Genomic DNA, 24,135 nt, shown 5'->3' with positions numbered 1-24,135 from the left:
ACAAATCCATTCTGACTATTCCTAATCATATTACGCCTCTCCAAATGTTCATAAATCCTGCCTCTCAGGATCTTCTCCATCAACTTACCAACCACTGAAGTAAGACTCACTATTCTATAATTTTCTGGGCTATTTCTACTTCTTGAATAAGGGAACAACATCTGCAATCCTCCAATCCTCCAGAACCTCTCCAAATCCCCATTGAGGATGCAAAGATCATTGCCAGAGGCTCAGCAATCTCCTCCATCGCCTCCCACAGTAGCCTGGGGTACTTTCTTAATGTATATATGGTCAAGCTTTTCAATCCACTGTAAATCATCCCTACAATTGCCAAGATCCTTTTCCATAGTGAATGCTGAAGCAAAGTGTTCATTAAGTACCTCTGCTATCTCCTCCGGTTACATACACACTTTTCCACAGTCACAATTGATTGGACCTATTCTCCTACGTCTTATTCTCGTGCTCCTCACATACTTGTAGAAAGCTTGGGGTTTTCTTTAATCTTGTCCGCCAAGGTCTGCTCATGGCACTTCTGGCTCTCCTAATTTCTTTCTTAAGCTCCTTTCTGCTAGACTTATAATCTTCTAAATCTCTATCATTACCTAGTTTTTTGAACCTTTCGTAAGCTTTTGTTTTCTTCTTCATTAGATTTTCAACAGCCTTTGTACACCACGGTTCCTGTACCCTACCATCCTTTCCCTGTCTCATTGGAATGTATCTATGCAGAACGCCATGCAAATATCCCCTAACATTTGCCACATTTCCCTGAGAACAGCTGTTCCCAATTTGTGCTTCCAAGTTCCTGCCTGATAGCTTCATATTTCCCTTGACTCCAACTAAATGCTTTCCTAACTTATTTATTTCTATCCCTTTCCAAGGCTATAGTAAAGGAGATAGAATTGTGATCACTATCTCGAAAATGCTCTCCCATTGAGAGACCTGACCCATAACCAGGTTTATTTCCCAATACTGGATCAAGTACAGCCTCACCTCTTGTAGGCTTATTTACAAAGTGTACATATTGTGTCAGGAAAGCTTCCTGAACACACCTAACAAACTGTTATTATCACACCTTTCCAGAATCTGTCTCCTTATCCGTTCAATGTCCTTGTTACTATTCGGTGGTCTATAAAAACATCCAGTAGAGTTATTGACCCCTTCTGTTTCTAACTTCCACCTACAGAGACTCTGTTGACAACCCCTTCATAACCTCCTCATTTTCTGCAGCCGTGACACTATCTCTGATCAACAGTGCCATGCCCCCACCTCTTTTGTCTCCCTCCCTGTCCTTTCTGAAACATCTAAAACCTAGCACTCTAAGTAACATTTCCTGTCCCTGAGTCATCCAAGTCACTGTAATGGCCACAACATCATAGCTCCAAGTACTGATCCACGCTTGAAGCTCATCCGCTTTGTTCATAATACTCCTTGCATTAAAATAGACACATCTCAAACCATTGGTCTGAGTGTTTCCCTTTTCTATTACCTGGCTATCCTCCCTCTCGCACTGTCTACAAGCTTTCTCTATTTGTGAGCCAACTGCCTCTTCCTCCATCTCTTCAGTTTGGTTCCCAACCCCCAGCAATCCTCGTTTAAACTCTCCCCAATAGCCTTAACAAACCTCCCCACCAGGATATTGGCCCCCCTGGGATTCAAGTGCAACTAGTCCTTTTTGTACTCTTTTGTACCAAAAGAGGTCCCAATGGTCGAGAAATCTGAATCCCTGCCCCTGCTCCAATCCCTCAGACACACTTTAATCTATACTATCTTCCTGTTCTGACTTTCCCTCGCTCATGGCACCAGGAGTAATCCAGAGATTACCACCTTGGAGGTCCTGCACTTCAGCCTCCTTCCTAACTGCCTAAACTTACCGTGCAGGACCTCTACCCCTCTCCTGTCTATGTCATTGGTACCAGTATTTACAATGACCTCTAGCTGCTCACCTCCCCTTCAAGAATATTCTGCAACTGCTCAGAGACATCTTGGACCCTAGCACATGGGAGGCAACACACCATCCTGCCACAGAATCTCCTATCTGTCTCCCTAATTATAGAGTCCCCCATGATTATTACTCCGTCTTGACTTCGCCCTATAGGTCATCCCCCTCAGCAGTATCCAAAGGGGTATACCTGTTGCTAAGGGGAATGGCCTCTGGGGGACCCTGCACTGACTTCTTTCTCCCTTTACCTCTCCCGGTGTTCATCCATCTACTCCCCGAATTTGGCACTCTAGATGTAACCGCCTGCTCAAAAGTGTTATCTATCAATTGCTCTGCTTTCTGGATGATCCTTAATTCCTCCCTACATCCACTCTATCCAGACCTTTCAATACTCAACAGGCTGCAATGAGATCTCCGTTCATTCTTCTAAACTCCAGTGAGCAAAGGCCAAAGCTATCAAATGCCCCTTTCATTCCTGGAATCATTCTTGTGAACCTCCTCCATACCCTCTCCAATGCCAGCACATCTTTTCTTAGAAAAGGGGCCCATAACTGCTCACAATATTATAATAACAGAGATGAGAAGTAATTTCTGTAGTCAGAGGGTAGTGAATCTGTGGATTTCATTGCCATGAGCTGCTGTGTAGGCCAAGTCATTGAGTATATTTAAAGCAGAGATTGATAGGCTCTTGATTAGTCAGAGTGTGAAAGTTTACGGGGGAAGGCAAGAGAATCATGAAATGGTGGAACAGACTCAATGGGCTGAATGGTCTAATTCTGCTCCTATGTCTTAATGTCTTTTGGTTTTATTATCTTCATTATTTATGTTTTTTTCTTTATGTACTTGCATAGTTTGTTGTTTTTTTTTCACATTAGTTGTTGTCCGCTCTGTTGCATGTGGTCTTTCATGATTCTATTGTATTTTCTGTACTTACTTTGATTGCCTGAAAGAAAATAAATCTCAGGGCTGTTAATGGTGACATATATGCAATCTGATAATAAATCCACTTTTAACTCACTGGAATTCAGAAGAATGAGGGGAGTCCTCATCAAAATCCATCGGATGTTGAAAGTTTTTGATGGAATGGATGTGGAAAGGCTGTGTCCTGTGGTGGGAGAGTCTGAGACCAGAGGACACAGTCTCAGAATAGAAGGATGTTCATTTAGAACACAAATAAGGAGGAATTTCTTTAGCCAGAGAATGGTGACTCTGTGAAACTCACTGCCACAGTGGATATGGAGACCAAATCATTGAGTATATTTAAGGCAGAGGTTGATATATTCTTGATTAGTCAGGACATGACTAAAACAATAGGGTCTTTTAAGAGCCTCTCAGATAGGTACATGGAGCTTAGAAAAATAGAGGGCCATGCACTAGGAAAATTCAAGGCAGCTTCTACAGTAGGTTCCATGGTCGGCACAACATTGTGGGCCGAAGGGCCTGTAATTTGCTGTAAATTTCTGTTTTATGTTCTATGAACGGATATGGGGAGAAGGCAGGAGATTGGGGCTGAAAGGTAAAATGGATCAAACATGATGAAATGGCTGAGCAGACTTGACAGGCTCAATGGCCTAATTCTATTCCTACACGAAAAAAATCTGCAGATGCTGGAAATCCAAGTGACACACACACGAAGTGCATTTTGTGTGTATTAATTCTGCTCCTATATCATTTGTCACTTTTCTGTCAACTAACCACAATATCTAAATTGTTCTGAGGTCAAAAGCCTTCTACTGTTCAACTATCTGCTAAACTTTGCAACCAGTGGCATCTAGATTGTTGAATAAATATTTGGTCACCACATTTTACAGAAGAGGTTTCCAAAACTGGTCCAAAACTGATTCGAGAAACTGGGATTAACCTTTTCAGTGCAAAAAAAACTGAGAACATATTTGATGGAAGGTGAACAGATGATGAGGGGTTTAAATGTGATAGATAGAAGCTGCTCTTATTAAGATTTTTCAGCACATTGCCTGCATCATTTATACTGTAGGGTAATTGATAGGGGATGTGCTGATAAACTTTTCCTTATGCAAATAAAGTGTGATCATTTAGAATTCACTGCCTGTAAAGTTTGTGTAAGTCACAGTTATGGAAGAGGACTTATATTAGGTACCTGAGAGAATGCACATTCCTGCAAGGAGTACGAGGAGTCAGCACAGACTCAACAGCTGCTTCAATCATTCTTCGATTCTTTGATAGTATCAAATTATTTGTCAAGAAATATTAACAAATCCAAACTTCGGGTTGGATTGACTGGATTTCTGATTCTCACTAACTGAAGGACAAAGACCATACCTGAAGTTTGCCAACCATTTCTTCAAACAATCTCCGAGCTTCTGGGCTGCCTGGCTCCTCAAAGTAATCAGTTATCCCAATGTGCACCACAATAGATTTTAAACTGCGACAGACACCTTGTAAAGGAAAATAAAAAATGATTATGATGAGACAAAATTTTAATCCAAAGGGTCAGCATGGAAGCAGGCTCTTCAGTGCACTGTACTTGTACTAACCATAATGTCTACAATACAAATCCCATCTAGAACATAGAACATAGAAATTCACAGCACATTACAGGCTCTTCAGCCCACAATGTTGTGCCAACCATGTAAACGACTCGACATGACTGCCTAGAATTTCCCTAGCATGTCGCCCTCTATTTTGCTAAGCTCCATGTACCTATCTAAGAGGTTCTTAAAAGACCCTATTGTACCTGCTTCCATCTCTGCCACCGGCAATTTATTCCACACACCAACCACACTCTGTGAAAACCTTACCCCTGACATCCCCTTGGTACCTATTTCCAAGCACCTTAAAACTATGCCCCCTTGTGTTAGCTATTTCAGCCCTGGGCAAAAGCCTCTGGCTATCCACACAATCCACGCCTCTCATCATCTTATTAGGTCATCTCTCATCCTCCGTCGCTTCAAGGAGAAAAAGCCAAGTACACTCAACCAATGACACAGACAGGACACGCAAAATGCTGGTGGAACACAGCAGGCCAGGCAGCATCTATAAGGAGAAGCACTGTCAACGTTTTGGGCCAGGACTGTCCTGATGAAGGGTCTTGGCCCGAAATGTCAACAGTGCTTCTCCTTATAGATGCTGCCTGGCCTGCTGTATTCCACCAGCATTTTGTGTGTGTTGTTTGAATTTCCAGCATCTGCAGATTTCCTCGTGTTTGCACATAGACAGGAAAAGGGAGGAGGTCCTGAGAGCAGACTACAGGGAGTTAGGAACAAAGCTGAGAAGCAGGACCACAAATGTAGTCATCTTGGGATGACTGTCTGTGCCACGTGACAGTGAGAATAGGAATAGAGTGAGGTGGAGGATAAACGCATGGCTGAGGGATTGGAGCGGGGGTCAGGGATTCAGATTTCTGAATCACTGAGACCTCTTTTGGGGCAGGAGTGATCTGCACAAAAAAGACAGGTTGCACTTGAAGCCCAGGGGGACAGATATCTTGACGGGGAGGTTTGTTAAGGCTATTGAGAGAGTTTAACCTAGGATTGCAGGGAGGTGGGAACCAAATTGAACAGATGGAGAAAGAGGCAGTCGGCTCACAAATAGAGAAAGCTTGAAGATAGTGTGAGAGGGACGATAGGCAGGTGATAGAGAAGGGATGGTTTAAAATCTGTCTATTTTAATGTAAGGAGTATTATGAACAAAGAGGATGAGCTTAGAGTGTGGATCAGTACTTGAAGCTATAATGTTGTGGCCATTACAGAGACTTGGATGGCTCAGGAGCAGCAATGGTTACTTTGAGTGCCAGGCTTCAGATATTTCAGAAAGGACAGAGAGGGAGGCAAAAGAGGTGGGGGCATGGCACTGCTAATCAGAGATAGTCTCACGGCTGCAGAAAATGAGGAAGACATTTGAAGGATTGTCTACGGAGTCTCTGTGGGTGGAAGTTAGGAACAGGAAGGGGTCAATAACTCTATTGGGTGTTTTTTATAGACCACCCAATAGTACAGGGGTGTCAAACTCATTTTAGGTCACGGGCCGGATTGAGCAAAATGCAGCTTCATGTGGGCCGGATCAGTCGGATGCGTGCGAACGCAGCTTTCGTTGCCTCCGTTTTTTCAGCCTGCTCTCATGTGTCTCAGTCTCTGCTATAACTACAAAGTGTTTCACTTTACAAATTCCGTTTCTTATGAAGAAGACTGCCGAATAAACACTAAAAACCCTGAAAACCTGGTACCTGAATAAACTCAGCATTAGCCATATCATATGCCATAGGCGCTTCGATTACTGGGGCCAGCTTTAATAGTAATTAGATATTATCTCACGGGCCAAAGGTAATTCCACCGTGGGCCGGATTTGGCCCTCGGGCCTTGAGTTTGACATATATGCAATAGTAAAAGGGATATTGAGGAGTAGATAGGGAAACAGATTCTGGAAAGGTGTAATAATAACATGGTGGGAGATTTTAATTTCCCAAATATCGATTGGCATGTCCCTAGAGCAATGGGTATAGATGGGGTGGAGTTTGTCAGGTGTGTTCAAGAAAGTTACTTGACATAATATGTAGATAAGCTTACAAGAGGAGAGGCGGTACTTGATCTGGTATTGGGAAATGAACCTGGTCATGTGTCAGGTCTCTCAGTGGGAGAGCATTTTTGAGTTAGTGATCACAATTCTATCTCCTTTACCATAGCATTGGAGAGGGATAGGGACAGACAAGTCGAGAAAGCGTTTAATTGGAGTAAGGGGAAATATGAGGCTATCAGTCAGGAACTTGGAAGCATAAATTGGGAACAGATGTTCTCAGGGAAATGAAAGGAAGAAATGGCGTGGAGAATTTGTGTGGAGTTCTGCATAGGTACGTTCCAATGAGACAGGGAAAAGATGGTATGGTACCGGATCCAAGCTCCACAAAGGCTGTTGTAAAACTAGTCAAGAAGAAAAGAAAGGCTTATGAAAGATTCAAAAAACTAGGTAATGATAGAGATCTAGAAGATTATAAGGCTAGCAGGAAAGAGCTTAAGAAAGAAATTAGGAGAGCCAGAAGTGCCATGAGAAGGCCTTGGAGAACAGGACTAAGGAAAACCCCAGGGCATTCTACAAGTATGTGAAGAGCAAGTGGATAAGATGTGAAAGAATAGGACCAATCAAGTGTGACAGTGGAAAAGTGTGTATTGAACTGAAGGAGATAGCAGAGGTACTTATAACCATATAACAATCACAGCATGGAAACAGGCCATCTCAGCCCTTCTAGTCCATGCCGAATGCTTACTCTCACCTAGTCCCACCGACCTGCACTCAGCCCATAACCCTCCATTCCTTTCCTGTCCATATACCTATCCAATTTTACTTTAAATGACAATACCGAACCTGCCTCTACCACTTCTACTGGGAGCTCGTTCCACACAGCTACCACTCTCTGAGTAAAGAAATTCCCCCTCGTGTTACCCCCTAAACTTTTGCCCCCTCTCAACTCATATCCTCTTGTTTGAATCTCCCCTACTCTCAATGGAAAAACCCTATCCACGTCAACTCTATCTATCCCCCTCATAATTTTAAATACCTCTGTCAAGTCCCCCCCAACCTTCTATGCTTCAAAGAATAAAGGCCTAACTTGTTCAACCTTTCCCTGTAACTTAGGTGCTGAAACCCAGGTAACATTCTAGTAAATCTTCTCTGTACTCTTTCTATTTTATTGACATCTTTCCTATAATTCGGTGACCAGAACTGTACACAATACTCCAAATTCGGCTTTACCAATGCCGTGTACAATTTTAACATTACATCCCAACTCCTATACTCAATGCTCTAATTTATAAAGGCCAGTGTACCAAAAGCTTTCTTCACGACTCTATCCACATGAGATTCCACTTTCAGGCAACTATGCACCATTATTCCTAGATCACTCTGTTCTACTGCATTCTTCAATGCTCTATTATTCCTACCAAAATGTTGCACCTCACAGTTATCAGCATTAAACTCCATCTGCCATCGTTCAGCCCACTCTTCTATCATATTCTGTCTTCAAAATGGACCTACCAAAATGGGCCACTTCACACTATCTGGGTTGAAGTCCACACTTATCTGCTACCATTAATTCCACAAATCCCATGTCTTGCTCATTCAAGTACCTGTTTAGATGCCTCATAAATGCTTCCACTGTCTCCTTTACCAGCTCATTCCATATTCCAACTATATTTTGTGTGAAAAATTTACTTTTACAGATAACCTTCAAACCTTCCAGTTCTCATCTTAAACCTATTCCAACGAATTTCAGACACCACTATGGTGGGAAACAAACACATGCTAACAGCTTGTTGTTGAGCCCACTAGGAGATCGACTGTGCTGGATTGGGTGTTTTGTGCAATGATCCGGAGGTGATCAAAGAGCTTAAGGTTAAGGAACCCTGAGGGAACAGTGATCACAATATGATTGAGTTCACTTTGAAATTTGAGAGAGAAAAAATACAATCTAATGTGTCGGTATTTCAGTGGAATAAAGGAAATAACAATGGAGAAGATCCTGACAGGCAGGACTTATGAACATTTGGAGAGGTATAATATGATTAGGAATAGTCAGCATGGCTTTGTCAAGGGCAAGTCGTGCCTTATGAGCCTGCTTGAATTTTTTTCAGGATGTGACTAAACACATTGATGAAGCAAGAGCAGTAGATGCAGTGTATATGGATTTCAGCAAGGCATTTGATAAGGACCCCATGCAAGGCTTATTGAGAAAGTAAGGAGGCATGGGATCCAAGGGGACATTGCTTTGTGGATCCAGAACTGGCTTGCCCATAGAAGCCAAAGAGTGCTTGTAGATTGGTCATATTCTGCATGGAGGTTGGTAACCAGTGGTGTGCCTCAGGGATCTGTTCTGGGATCCCTACTCTTGGTGATTTTTATAAATAACCTGGATGAGGAAGTGGAGGGATGGGTTAGTAAATTTGCTGATGACACAAAGGTTTGGTGTGTTGTGGATAGTGTGGAGGGCTGTCAGAAGTCACAACGGGATATTGATAGGATGCAAAACTGGGCTGAGAAGTGGCAGATGGAGTTCAACCCAGGTAAGTGTGAAGTGGTTCATTTTGGTAGGTCAAATATGATGGCAGAATATAGTATTAATGGTAATACTCTTGGCAGTGTGGAGGATCAGAGGGATCTTGGGGTCCAAATCCATAGGACGCTCAAAGCAGCTACACAGGTTGACTCTGTGGTTAAGAAGGCATATGGTGCATTGGCCTTCATAGAACCATAGAACACTACAGCACAGTACAGGCCCTTCAGCCCTCCATGTTGTGCCGACCCATATAATCCTTAAAAAAAAGTACTAAACCCACACTACCCCATAACCTTCCATTCTTCTTTCATCCATGTGCTTGTCCAAGAGGCTCTTAAATACCCCTAATGTTTTAGCCTCCACCACCATCCCTGGAAAGTCATTCCAGGCACTCACAACCCTCTGTGTAAAATACTTACCCCTGATGTCTCCCCTAAATTTCCCTCCCTTAATTTTGTACATATGACCTCTAGTGTTTGCTATTGCTGCCCTGGGAAACAGGTACTGACTATCCATCCTATCTATGCCTCTCATGATCTTGTAGACCTCTATCAAGTCCCCTCTCATTCTTCTACACTCCAAAGAGAAAAGTCCCAGCTCTGCTAACCTTGCTTCATATGACTTGTTCTCCAATCCAGCCAACATCCTGGTAATGAACACAATGCTGGAAGAACTCAGCAGGTCAGGCAGCAACCGTGAGAAAAGAGTAGCCAACGTTTCGGGCCGAGACCCTTCATCAGGAATTACCCTCGCATCTAGCCAACGTTGGCTACTCTTTTCTCATGGATGCTGCCTGCCCTGCTGAGTTCTTCCAGCATTGTGTTTGTATTCTTTGATCCACAGCATCTGCAGTTGTATTTTTGTGTTAACACCCTGGTAAATCTCCTCTGCACCCTCTCCATAGCTTCCACATCCTTCCTATAATGAGGTGACCAGAATTGAACACAATACTCTAAGTGCAGTCTCACCAGAGATTTGTAGAGTTGCAACATGACTTCTCTACTCTTGAACTCAATCCCCCAATTAATGAAGCCTAGCATCCCATAGGCCTTCTTGACTACCATATCAACTTGTGCAGCGACCTTGAGGGATGTATGTATTTGAACCCCAAGGTCCCTCTGTTCATCCACACTCTTAAGTAATTGACCATCAATCCTGTACTCAGTCTTCTGGTTTGTCCTTCCAAAATGCATCACCTCACACTTGTCCGGATTGAACTCCATCTGCCATTTTTCTGCCCAACTCTGCAGCCTGTCTATCTCCTCTTGTAACCTTCGAGCACCTACAGCTCCATCCACAACTCCTCCAATCTTCGTGTCAACCGCAAACTTACTCACCCATCCTTCCACCTCTACATCCAGGTCATTTATAAAAATCACAATTAGCAGGGGTCCCAGGACAGATCCCTGGGGCACTCCACTAGTCACCGACCTCCAGGCAGAATACTTTCCTTCCACAACTACCCTCTGCTTTCTTCCTTTAAGCCAATTTTTTATCCAAACAGTTGATTCTGTTGGTGTCTGCTATCCTCAGCCTGCTACCCCAGCACACAACAGCAAACATGATAGCACTGGTCAGCACAGACTCGTAGAACATCCACAGTATCGTGCGGCAGATGTTAAAGGACCTCAGTCTCCTCAGGAAGTACAGACGGCTCTGATCCTTCTTGTAGACAGCCTCAGTGTTCTTTGACCAGTCCTGAGGGCTATTTGGGGGCCTATAGACTACTCCCAGCACAGTGATTGATCCCTTCTTATTTCTGACTTCCACCCAGACTGACTCCGTGATCCAAGACGGCGGTACGACGCAGCTTGCAGCGGCCACTCCGGAACTGATTAACTGTTATTTGTGAAGTGGGGTGCCGTGCCGTGAAAACGGACGTGGAAGCACGGAGAAACATCGGGAAATTCCAGGAAGATCTTCTTCGTTGCTGCTGCTGCTGTGAGGTCCGGGACTCTGCTGGGAAGAACAGACCCCCAGTCCTCGGGGTCGCGTTGCCGATGGCCATTGGCGGGGCCGTCTTAATACGCTTGGTAGAGGATGGTGCTCGGAGAAGCTGTGCCGGAGGGGATGGTTGTCGGCTCGGAGGTTCGACGGACTCGGAGTCCTTTCGATGGACTCAGGTCGCTTTCGGTGTGTGCTGCGTCTGTGAGGCTGGTTTCGACGGAGCTTCCATTGTGTGCTGTGTCTGCGAGGCTGAGTCGGGCAGTGCCTTGGAAGTCCATAGCGGGGTACTCCCTTCTGCCGCTGGCGTGGGATGGCGAGTCTGTCGGGACCCTGGGGACTTGTGGAAACTGTGGTGATTTCTTTTGAATTTACAGTCCTTTAACATCTTGGACTATTTTTACTGTGCCCATTGTCTGTTTTTATTTATCAATTATGCTATTGTTTGCACTGTTGTAACTATATGTTATAATTATGTGGTTTTGTGCAGGTCTTGCAGGTCTTAATATGCAGCAGCCTCTCCAGACTCTGGATTGGGGATTGCCAAACGTTACGTGGATTTTCTGGTGTAGTCTGTTTTGTCATATGCTTTTGTGATGTCATTCTAGGGGAATGTTGTCTCATTTTTTAACTGCATTGCATTTGTGGTTTCTAAATGAGAATAAACTGAATCTGATACTGATACTGATACTCCTTCTGCAGCGTCCTCCCTTTCTATAGCTGTGATACTACCCCTGACCAGCAATGCCACTCACCCCCCCTTTTCTACCTCCCATCCTATTCCTTTTAAAACACCTGAACCCCGGGACCTGCATCATCCAATCCTGCCCTTCCTCCAACCAAGTTTCAGTAACATCCACCACAACATCGTAGTTCCACATACTAATCCATGCTCTAAGTTCATCCTCCTTGTTCCTAATACTACTAGCATTGAAATAGACACATTTCAACCCCTTTAACTGGCTACAATTATGTTCTGTCCCCTGCCTGTCCTTCCTCATCAACTCAGAACTCTTAGCATCATGCCCTTGTCCTTCTACCTTAATCCCTGCACTCACATTCTGATTCCCACCCCCCTGCCAAACTAGTTTAAACCCTCCCCAACAGCTCTATCAAACCTGCCTACCAGGATATTGGTCCCCCTGGGATTCAAGAGCAACCCATCTTTTTTGTACAGGTCCCACCTGCCCCAAAAGAGGTCCCAATGATCCAGAAATCTGAATCCCTGCCCCCTGCTCCAATCCCTCAGCCACTCATTTATCCTCCACCTCATTCTATTCCTATTCTCACTGTTGCGTGGCACAGGCAGTAATCCCAAGATTACTACCTTTGAGGTTCTGCTTTTCAACTTCCTTCCTAACTCCCTGTAGTCTTCTTTCAGGACCTCTTCCCTTTTCCTACCTATGTCATCGGTACCAATATTTACCACGACCTCTGGCTGTTCTCCCTCCCACCACAGGATATCTTGGATGCGATCAGAAACATCCCAGACCCTGGCACCTGGGAGGCAAACTACCATCCGAGTTTCTTTCCTGCGTCCACAGAATCACCTGTCTGAACCCCTGACTATAGAGTCCCCTATCACTACTGCCTTCCTCTTCCTTTCCCTACCCTTCTGAGCCATAGGGCCAGACTCTGTGCCAGAGGCACGGCCACTGTCACTTCCCCCAGGTAGGCTGTCCCCTCCAACAGTACTCAAACAGGAGTACTTATTGTCAAGGGGTACAGCCACAGGGGTACTCTCTAGTACCTGACTCAGTTCATCAATCATGGAATTAAATTTAGGAGCCAAGAGCTAATGTTGCAGCTATATAGGACCCTGGTCAGATCCTACTTGGAGTACTGTGCTCAGTTCTGATTGCCTCACTACAGGAAGAATGTGGAAACCATAGAAAGGGTGCAAAGGAGATTTACAAGGGTGTTGCCTAGATTGGGGAGCATGCCTTATGAAAACAGGTTGGGTGAACTTAGCCTTTTCTCCTTGGAACGACGGAGGATGAGAGGTGATCTGATAGAGGGGTATAAGATGATGAGAGGTATTGATCGTGCGGATAGTCAGAGGCTTTTCCCAGTGCTGAAATGGCTGCCACAAGAGGTCACAGGTTTAAGGTGCTGGGGAGTAGGTACCGAGGAGATGTCAGGGGTAAGCTTTTGAAGCAGAGTGGTGAGGCGTGGAATGGGCTGCCGGTGGAGGCGGATACGATAGGGTCTTTTAAGGGACTTTTGGATAGGTACATAGTGCTTAGAAAAATAGAGTGCTATGGGTAACCCTAGTAATTTCTAAAGTAGGGACATGTTCGGCACAACTTTGTGAGCCTAAGGGCCTGTATTGTGCTGTAGGTTTTCTATGTTAGGGGAACTGACTGAAGTTGACTGGAAAGGGACATTTGCAGGAAGGACAGCAGAGCAGCAATGGCTGGAGTTTCTGTGAAAAATGAGGGAAGTGCAAGTCAGATATATTCCAAATAAGAAGAATTTTTCAAAGTGAAGGAGGACACTACCATGAAGTCAGACCCAAAGTAAAAGCAAAAGAGAGGGGATACAAGGAAGCCAGAGCTAGTGGGAAGATAGAGGATTGGGGAGCTTTTAAAAACTTGCAGAAGGAAACTAAGAAGGTCATTCAGAAGGAAAAGATGAATTATGAGAGGATGCTGGCAACTAATATCAAAGATGATACTAAAGGCTTTTTTAAGTAGATAAAGGGTAAAAGAGAGTCGAGGGTAGATATAGGACCAATACTAAATGACACTGGAGATATTGTAATGAAAGATGCAGAGATGGCAGAGGAACTGAATGGGTATTTTGCATCAGTCTTCACAGTGGCAGACGACTGCAGTATACTGGACATTCAAGAATATCAGGAAAGTGGGGTTTGTGCAGTGAAAATTACTACTGAGAAGATGCTTAGGAAGCTTAATGGTCTGAGGATGGATAAATCTCCTGGACCTGATAGAATGCACCCTCAGGTTCTGAAGCAAGTAGCTGGAGAAATTGTGGAGGCGTTAATGATGATCTTTCAAGAATCGATAGATTCTGGCATTGTACCGGATAACTGGAAAATTGCAAATGTTACTCCATATTTAAGAAGGGTGGGAGACAGCAGAAGGGAAACTATAGACCTGTTAGCTTGACATCAGTGGTTGGGAAATTGTTGGAATCGATTGCTAGGGATGAGATTACGGCGTACCTGGAGGCACATGACAAGATAGGCCAAAACCAGCATGGTTTCCTGAAAGGAAGATCCTGCCTGACAAACCTACTGCAACACTTTGAGGAAATTACAAGCAGGGTAGACAAAGGAGCTGTAGTAGATGTGATGTACTTGGATTTTCAGAAAGTCTTTGACAAAGTGCCGCACATGAAGCTTAGCAAGACAAGAGCCCATGGAATTACAGGGAAGTTACTAGCGTGGGTGGAGCATTGGCTGGTTGGCAGAAAGCAGAGAGTGGGAACAAAGAGATCCTATTCTGGCTGGCTGCCGGTCGAGTTCCACAGGAGTTGGTGTTGGGACTGTTACTTTTTACAATGTATGTCAATGATTTGCTCTCTGGTATTAAGAGATTTCTGGCTAAATTTGCCGATGATATAAAGATAGGTGGAGGAGTGGGTGCTGTTGAGGAAACAGAGAGCCTGCAGAGAGAATTAGATAGTTTAGAGGAATGGGCAAAGAAGTGGCAAATGAAATACCTTGTTGGAAAGTGTATGGTCATGCACTTTGGTGGAAGAAGTAAATGGGCAGACTATTATTTAGATTGGGAGAAAATTCAAAATGCAGAGATGCAAAGAGACTTATGAGTCCTTGTGCAAGATACCCTAAAGATTAACCTGCAGGTTGAGTCGGTTGTGAAGAAAGCAAATGCAATGTTGGCATTTATTTCTAGAGGTATAGAATATAAGAGCCGGAACGTGATGTTGAAGCTCTATAAGGCACTCTTGAGACCACACTTGGAGTATTGTGTGCAGTTTTGGACTCCTTATTTTAGAAAGGATAGACTGATATTGGAGAGGGTTCAAAGAAGGTTCATGAGAATGATTTTAGGAATGAGAGGGTTATCGTATGAGGAATGTCTGGCAGCTCTTGGGCCGTATTTCCTGGAATTCAGGGAATGTTTCTCATAGAAACATTCCAAATGTTAAAAGCCCTGAACAGATTAGATATGGCAAAGTTATTTCCCATGGTAGGGGTTTCTAGGACAAAAGGGCATGACTTCAGGATTGTCCTTTTAGAACTGAGATGCGGAGAAATTAATTTAGTCAGAGGGTGGTAAGTCTGTGGAATTTGTTGCCACGAGTGGCTGTGGAGGCCAAGTCATTGACAATAGACAATAGGTGCAGGAGTAGGCCATTCGGCCCTTAGAGCCAGCACCGCCATTCAATGTGATCATGGCTGATCATCCACAATCAGTACCCCGTTCCTGCCTTCTCCCCATATCCCTTGACCCCACTATCTTTGAGAGCTCTATCGAACTCTTTCTTGAAAGCATCCAGAGAATTGGCCTCCACTGTCTTCTGAGGCAGAGCATTCTATAGATCCACAACTCTTTGGGTGAAAACGTTTTTCCTGAACTCTGTTCTAAATGGCCTACCCCTTATTCTTAAACTGTAGCCTCTGGTTCTGGACTCCCCTAACATCGGGAACATGTTTCCTGCCTCTAGCGTGTCCAATCCCTTAATAATCTTATATGTTTCAATGAGATCCCCTCTCATCCTTCTAAATTCCAGTGTATACAAGCCCAGTCGCTCCAATCTTTCAACATATGACAGTCCCACCATCCCAGAAATCAACCTCATGAACCTACGTTGCACTCCCTCAATAGCAAGAATGTCCTTCCTCAAATTTGGAGACCAAAACTGAACACAATACTCCAGGTGTGGTCTCACCAGGGCCCTGTACAGCTGCAGAAGGACCTCTTTGCTCCTATACTCAACTCCCCTTGCTATGAAGGCCAACATGCCATTAGCTTTCTTCACTGCCTGCTGTACCTGCATGCTTACTTTCAGTGACTGATGAACAAGGACACCTAGATCTCGTTGTACTTCCCCTTTTCCTAACTTGACACCATTCAGATAGTAATCTGCCTTCCTGTTCTTGCCACCAAAGTGGATAACCTCACATTTATCCACATTAAACTGTATCTACCATGCATCTGCCCACTCACCCAAGCTGTCCAAGTCACCCTGCATTCTTCTAACATCCTCCTCATATTTCACACTGCCACCCAGCTTTGCGTCATCTGCAAATTTGCTAATGTTACTTTTAATCCCTTCATCTAAATCATTAATGTATATGGTAAATAGCTGCGGTCCCAGCACCAAGCCTTGTGGTACCCCACTAGTCACTGCCTGCCATTCTGAAAAGGACCCGTTAATCCCTACTCTTTGTTTCCAGTCTGCCAACCAATTTTCTATCCATGTTAGTACCAAACCCCCAATACCATGTGCTCTAATTTTGCCCACTAATCTGCTATGTGGGACCTTATCAAAGGCTTTCTGAAAGTCCAGGTACACTACATCCACTGGCTCTCCCTTGTCCATTTTCATAGTTATATCCTCAAAAAATTCCAGAAGATTAGTCAAGCATGATTTCCCCTTGGTAGATCCACGGTGACTCAGACTGATCCTGTTACTGCTATCCAAATGTGCTGCTATTTCATCTTTTATAATTGACTCCAGCATCTTCTCCACCACTGATGTCAGGCTAACTGGTCTATATTGTGTGTATTTAAGGCAGAGACAGACAGGTTCCTGATTAGCCAGGGCATCAAAGGGTATGTGGTGAAAGCAGGGGAGTAGGGATGACTGGATGAAGTAGATCAGCCCATGATTGAATGGCAGAGCAGACCATGGGCCGAATGGCCTACTTCTGCTCTTAAATCTTATGGTCTTAAGCCCCTTTCATTCAGGGAAAACAGATCCAGCTTATCTAATCGACACGTACAAAATTCTGGAGGAGCTCAACATGTTAGGCAGCATCTATGGAAATGAATCAATGTTTCTTCAGGAAGGGTCTTGGCCTGAAAGATCGACTGGTTATTTATTACCATTGATGCTGCCTGACCTGCTGAGTCCCTCCAGCATTTTGTGTGTGTTGCTTTAGATTTCCAGCATCTGCAGATTTTCTCATGTGTATGATAGATTCTTGATTGGATATGGCATCAAAGGTTACTGGGAGAAGGCCCAGAAATAGGGTTGAGGAGGAGAAAAAAAAGTATCAGCCATGATTGAATGGTGGAATAGACTCAATGGGCTAAATAGCCTAATTCTGCTCCTAAGTCTTTGGTCTTATGATTTTCATGCCACTGCACCACAAGGATCTCTTTCTGAATGCACCACCATGTTCTCAATCCCACCGTGCCACCAGGATTTCCATCACACAGCTCTATCAGGCTCTCCTTCCCACAGCTTCCCTAGGACTTCCATCCCACTGCTCCACCAGGATCCCCATCCCATTGCTCTACTGGCTCAGCATCCCACCGTGCTCACAGGATCAGAATCCTACAGCACCACAAGGTTCTCAATCCCACTGCCCCTCCAGGAGCCCCATCCTCCCTCTCACCAGTGCTCCATCCTACTGCTCCACGATTCTCCATCCCACTTCGCCACTAGGTTCATCATCCACTGCTACAGCAGTATCTCCATCCCACCGCTCCACCAGTATTTATCCCACTTCTCGACCAGGGCCTCACCCCACCTCTCCACCCGGGCCTCTATACTCTCCAGCAGGGCCTCCATCCCTCCTCTCCAGCAGGGCCTCCACCCCACCTCTCCAGCAGGGCCTCCATCCCTCCTCTCCACCAGAGCCTCCATCCCTCCTCTCCACCAGGGCCTCCATCCCTCCTCTCCACCAGGGCCTCCACCCCACCTCTCCAGCAGGGCCTCCATCCCTCCTCTCCACCAGGGCCTCCATCCCTCCTCTCCACCAGGGCCTCCACCCCACCTCTCCAGCAGGGCCTCCATCCCTCCTCTCCACCAGGGCCTCCATCCCTCCTCTCCAGCAGGGCCTCCATCCCTTCTCTCCAGCAGGGCCTCCATCCCACCTCTCCAGCAGGGCCTCCATCCCTCCTCTCCAGCAGGGCCTCCACCCCACCTCTCCAGCAGGGCCTCCACCCCACCTCTCCACCAGGGCCTCCATCCCTCCTCTCTAGCAGGGCCTCCATCCCTCCTCTTCAGCAAGGCCTCCATCCCACCTCTCCAGCAGGACCTCCATCCCTCCTCTCCACCTGGGCCTCCATCCCTCCTCTCTACCTGGGCCTCCATCCCTCCTCTCTAGCAGGGCCTCCATCCCACCTCTCCAGCAGGACCTCCATCCCTCCTCTCCACCTGGGCCTCCATCCCTCCTCTCCACCTGGGCCTCCATCCCTCCTCTCTACCTGGGCCTCCATCCCTCCTCTCCAGCAGGGCCTCCATCCCACCTCTCCACCATGACCTCCATCCCTCCTCTCCACCTGGGCCTCCATCCCTCCTCTTCAGCAGGGTCTCTGTCCCATTGCTGTAAGACACTTGTTTGATAAGGATCAACTCTTGACCTTACCTGCTCCAACCTGTGAAAATTTAATTATAATGGGCCTTATTTATTTATTTTTTCTTTCTTTTCTTTACTCACTCTTTGGTTAACGTTCAGAAATATACTTCTTTAATATTGTATGAAGTGTGCGATCTGTTATTTTATGCTAACAGGCAGTAAAACACACAGCATTCACACGAACAGGGAACATCCCTACCCTCCGGATTTGGCGGGACCAAAGTCATGTACACATGAGACTTACAAAGCCCGAGTAAAGGAGGGCGCTCGCCACAGAATCCAATGACTGTTAGCGAAGGGCTACTGAGCTGCATTTCCAGAGGTGATCAGTAAAAGTGGGTTTCATATACGCTTTGAAATGATCTGTTTGGAGTAATGCAAAACAAAGCTTTTCACTACAATTAAGTATATAGTATAGCACAGATGGGCACTTCAGCACACAATGTTGGCCAATCCTTTAACCTATGTAAAGCTAATCTTTCACACTCACATTGCCCTCCATTTGTCTTTCATGCAGGTGCCTATCTAAGAGTCCCTAATTTATCTGCCTATACAAATATCATAATATACTAGCACCCAAGAGCATGCTTCACGCATACATCAGTCTCTGTATAAAACTAACCTCTGACATCACCCCTAAGACCTACAAGTATCTGGGAGTACAGTTAGACGAGAAGCTAGACTGGACTGCCAACACAGATGCCTTGTGCAGGAAGGCACAGAGTCGACTGTACTTCCTAAGAAGGTTGGCGTCATTCAATGTCTGTAGTGAGATGCTGAAGATGTTCTATAGGTCAGTTGTGGAGAGCGCCCTCTTCTTTGTGGTGGCGTGTTGGGGAGGAAGCATTAAGAAGAGGGACGCCTCACGTCTTAATAAGCTGGTAAGGAAGGCGGGCTCTGTCGTGGGCAAAGTACTGGAGAGTTTAACATCGGTAGCTGAGCGAAGGGCGCTGAGTAGGCTACGGTCAATTATGGAAAACCCTGAACAACCTCTACATAGCACCATCCAGAGACAGAGAAGCAGTTTCAGCGACAGGTTACTATCGATGCAATGCTCCTCAGACAGGATGAAGAGGTCAATACTCCCCAATGCCATTAGGCTTTACAATTCAACCGCCAGGACTTAAGAACTTTTTAAAGCTATTATTAATGCTTTTTGAGTTAGTGATTTAGATGCATATCATATTTTTACTGAGTTAAGTATTGTATGTAATTAGTTTTTGCTACAACAAGTGAATGGGACATTGGAAAAAAGGTTGAATTTCCCCATGGGGATGAATAAAGTATCTATCTATCTATCTATCTATCTATCTATCTATCTATCTATCTATCTATCTATCTATCTATCTATCTATCTATCTATCTATCTAATCTTTCCACCAAACACCTTAGAGTTATGCCCCTTCATATTAGCCATTTCCACCCCGGGAAAAATTCCTCTAATCATATGCCTCTAATCATCTGTACATCACAATCAAGTCACCTCTCATTCTCCTTCACAACAAGGAGAAAAGACCATAAGACCAATAGAACATAACATATAGGAGCAGAATTATGCCATTTGGCCCATAGCGTTTGTTCCACCATTTCATAGAAACATAGAAAACCTACAGCACAATGCTGTGCCGAACATGAGTTTATTTTAGAAATTACCAAGGAATCTTAAGAAAGAGATTAGAATAGCTAAAAGAAGATACAAATTTGGTTTGGCAAATAAGGTGGAAGTAAATCTGAAAGGTTTCTACAGTTATATTAAAAGCAAGAGGATAGTGAGGGATAAAATTGGTCCCTTAGAGAATCAGGGTGGTCAGCTATGTGTGGAGCTGAGGGAGATGGGAGAGATTTTGAACGATTTCTTCTCTTCGGTATTCACTAAGGAGAAGGATATTGAATTGTGTAAGGTGTGGGAAACAAGTAAGGAAGTTATGGAACCTATGACAATTAAAGAGGTGGAAGTACTGGCACTTTTAAGAAATTTAAAAGTGGATAAATCTCCGGGTCCTGACAGGATATTCCCCAGGACCTTGAGGGAAGTTTGTGTAGAGATAGCAGGAGCTCTGACGGAGATCTTTCAGATGTCATTAGAAATGGGGATTGTGCCGGAGGATTGGCGTATTGCTCATGTGGTTCCATTGTTTAAAAAGGGTTCTAGAAGTAAGCTTGGCAATTATAGACCTGTCAGTTTGACATCAGTGGTGGGTAAATTAATGGAAAGTATTCTTAGAGATAGTATTTATAATTATCTGGATAGACAGGATCTGATTAGGAGTAGCCAGCATGGATTTGTGCGTGGAAGGTCATGTTTGACAAACCTTATTGAATTTTTTGAAGAAGTTACGAGGAATGTTGACGAGGATAAGGCAGTGGATGTAGTCTATATGGACTTCAGCAAGGCCTTTGACAAAGTTCCACATGGAAGATTAGTTAAGAAGGTTCAGTCGTTAGGTATTAATGCTGGAGTAATAAAATGGATTCAACAGTGGCTAGATGGGAGATGCCAGAGAGTAGTGGTGGATAATTGTTTATCGGGATGGAGGCCGGTGACTAGTGGGGTGCCTCAGGGATCTGTTTTGGGCCCAATGTTGTTTGTAATATACATAAATGATCTGGATGATAGGGTGGTAAATTGGATTAGTAAGTATGCCGATGATACTAAGGTAGGAGGTGTTGTGGATAATGAGGTGGGTTTTCAAAGCTTGCAGGGAGATTTATGCCGGTTAGAAGAATGGGCTGAACATTGGCAGATGGAGTTTAATGCTGAGAAGTGTGAGGTTCTACATTTTGGCAGGAATAATCCAAATAGAACATACAGGGTAAATGGTAGGGCATTGAGGAATGCAGTGGAACAGAGAGATCTAGGAACAACAGTGCATAGTTCCCTGAAGGTGGAGTCTCATGTAGATAGGGTGGTGAAGAAGGCTTTTGGAACGCTGGCCTTTATAAATCAGAGCATTGAGTACAAAAGTTGGGAGGTAATGTTAAAATTGTACAAGGCATTGGTAAGGCCAAATTTGGAATATTGTGTACAGTTCTGGTCACCGAATTATAGGAAAGATATCAATAAATTAGAGAGAGTGCAGAGACGATTTACTAGGATGTTACCTGGGTTTCAGCACTTAAGTTACAGAGAAAGGTTGAACAAGTTAGGTCTCTATTCACTGGAGCGTAGAAGGTTGAGGGGGGATTTGATCGAGGTATTTAAAATTTTGAGAGGGATAGATAGAGTTGACGTGAATAGGCTGTTTCCATTGAGAGTAGGGGAGATTCAAACGAGAGGACATGATTTGAGAGTTAGGGGGCAAAAGTTTAAGGGAAACACGAGGGGGTATTTCTTTACTCAGAGTGATAGCTGTGTGGAATGAGCTTCCTGTAGAAGTAGTAGAGGCCAGTTCAGTTGTGTCATTTAAGGTAAAATTGGATAGGTATATGGACAGGAAAGGAGTGGAGGGTTATGGGCTGAGTGCGGGTAGGTGGGACTAGGTGAGATTAAGAGTTTGGCACGGACTAGGAGGGCCAGAATGGCCTGTTTCCGTGCTGTGATTGTTATATGGTTATATGGATACCCATAGCCCACTATTTTTCTAAGCTCCATGTACCTATCCAGGAGTCTATTAAAAGATCGTATCGTATCTGCCTCCACCACCGTTGCCGGCAGCCCATTCCACGCACTCACCACTCTCTGCGCAAAAAATTTACCCCTGACATCCCATCAGTACCTACTTCCAAGTACCTTAAAAATGTGCCCTCAAGCGTTAGCCATTTCAGCCCTGGGAAAAAGCCTCTGACTATCCACACGATCAATGCCTCTCATCGTCTTATACACCTCTATCAGGTCACCTCTCAAGTTCGATCGCTCCAAGGAGGAAAGGCTAAGTTCACTCAACCTATTCTCATACAGCATGCTCCCCAATCCAAGCAACATCCTTGTAAATCTCCTCTGCACCCTTTTGATAGTTTCCACATCCTTCCTGTAGTGAGGCAACCAGAACTGAGCACAGTACTCCAAATGGGGTCTGACCAGGGTCCTATAGAGCTGCAACATTACCTCTCGGCTCTTAAACTCAATCCCACAGTTGATGAAGGCCAATACACCGTATGCCTTCTTAACCAGACAATCCACCTGCGCAGCAGCTTTGAATGTCAAATCGACACGGACCCCATGATCCTGCTGATCTTCCACACTGCCAAGAGTCTTGCCATTTACATTATATGCTGTCTTCAAATTTGACCTACCAAAATGAACCACCTCACACTTATCTGGGTTAACTCCATCTGCCACTTCTCAGCCCAGTTTTGCATTCTATCAATGTCCCTCTGTAACCTCTGACAACCCTCCACAGTATCCAAAACACCCTCAACCTTTGTGTCATCAGCAAATTTATGAACCCATCCCTCCACAGCCTCATCCAGGTCATTTATAAAAATCAAGAAGTGAAGGGGTCCCAGAACAGATCCCTGAGGTACACCACTGGTCACTGACCTCCATGCAGGATATGACCTGTCTACAACCACCCTTTGCCTACTGTGAGGAAGCCAATTCTGGATCCACAAAGCAAGGTCCCCTCAGTATTAAGCCTCTCCAAATGTTCATAAATCCTGCCTCTCAGGATCTTTCTCATCAACTTACCAACCACTGAATTAAGATTCACTGGTCTATAATTACCTGGGCTATCTCTACTCCCTTTCTTGAACAAGGGAACAACATCTGCACCCCTTCAATACTCCAGAACCTCTCCCGTCCCACTGATGATGCAAAGATCATTGCCAGAGGCTCAGCAATCTCCTCCCTTGCCTCCCAAAGTAGTCTGGGGTACATCTCCTTCAGTCCTGGGGACTTATCCAACTTGATGCTTTCAAAAAGCTCCAGCACATCCTCTTTCTTAATGTCTGTATGCTCAAGCTTTTCAATCCACTGTAGATCATCCCAACAATCACCAAGATCCTTTTCTGTAATGAATTCTGAAGCAAAGTATTCATTAAGTATCTGGGCTATCTCCTCCAGTTCCATACACAATTTTCCACTGTCACACTTGATTGGTCCAATTCTCTCACATCTCAAGTTTCATCATTGTTCATCCATTTTTTTCTCAGTCCCAATCTCCTGCCTTCATGCTCTGACCAATTAACAATCTAGCAACCTCTGCCTTAAACATACATAAATACTTGGCCACAACAGCCACTTGTGGCAATGAATTCCATGGATACACCATCTGGCTAAAGAAATTCTTCCACATCACCATTCTAAAACATCACCCTTGTATTCTGAGACTGTGTCCTCTGGTCTTAGACTCTCCCACTATTGGAAACATTCTCGCCACATCGACCCTCTATCGCCTTTCACCATTTGATAGGTTTCAATCAGATCACCCCTCATTAGAACCATAGAACATTACAACACAGAAACAGACCTTTTGGCCCTTCTTGGCTGTGCTGAAGCTTTTTTCTGCCTAGTCCCACTGACCTGCACCTAGACCATACCCCTCCAAACCCCTCTCATCCATGTACCTGTCCAAGTTTTACTTAAATGTTAAAAGTGAGCCTGCATTCACCACTTCAACTGGCAGCTCATTCCACACTCCCACTACTCTGTGTGAAGAAGCTTCCCCTAATGTTCCCTTTAAACTTTTCCCTTTTCACCCTTAACCCATGTACTCTGGTTTTTTTCTCCTCTAGCCTCAGTGGAAAAAGCCTGCTTGCATTACCTCTATC

The 24,135-nt window shown here is 44.7% G+C and overlaps 1 protein-coding gene across 1 annotated transcript in view; it reads right to left on the bottom strand.

The window, feature by feature from the left end:
• Positions 1-24,135, bottom strand: part of LOC140725861 (F-box only protein 41-like) — a gene marked incomplete at its 5' end in the record, with an annotated part of 371,488 nt that overhangs the window by 69,325 nt on the left and 278,028 nt on the right. The window contains one exon of the mRNA XM_073041806.1: positions 4,238-4,353. Within this exon, the coding sequence (XP_072897907.1) occupies positions 4,238-4,353 (116 nt within the window). The remainder of the gene's footprint in view (positions 1-4,237; positions 4,354-24,135) is intronic.

This window comes from Hemitrygon akajei, chromosome 4 (assembly GCF_048418815.1).
Source record: "Hemitrygon akajei chromosome 4, sHemAka1.3, whole genome shotgun sequence".
In the NCBI taxonomy this organism is placed as follows: domain Eukaryota; kingdom Metazoa; phylum Chordata; class Chondrichthyes; order Myliobatiformes; family Dasyatidae; genus Hemitrygon; species Hemitrygon akajei.
Note: the sequence above shows the minus strand (reverse complement) of the source record. Positions and strands in the feature narration are given on the sequence as shown.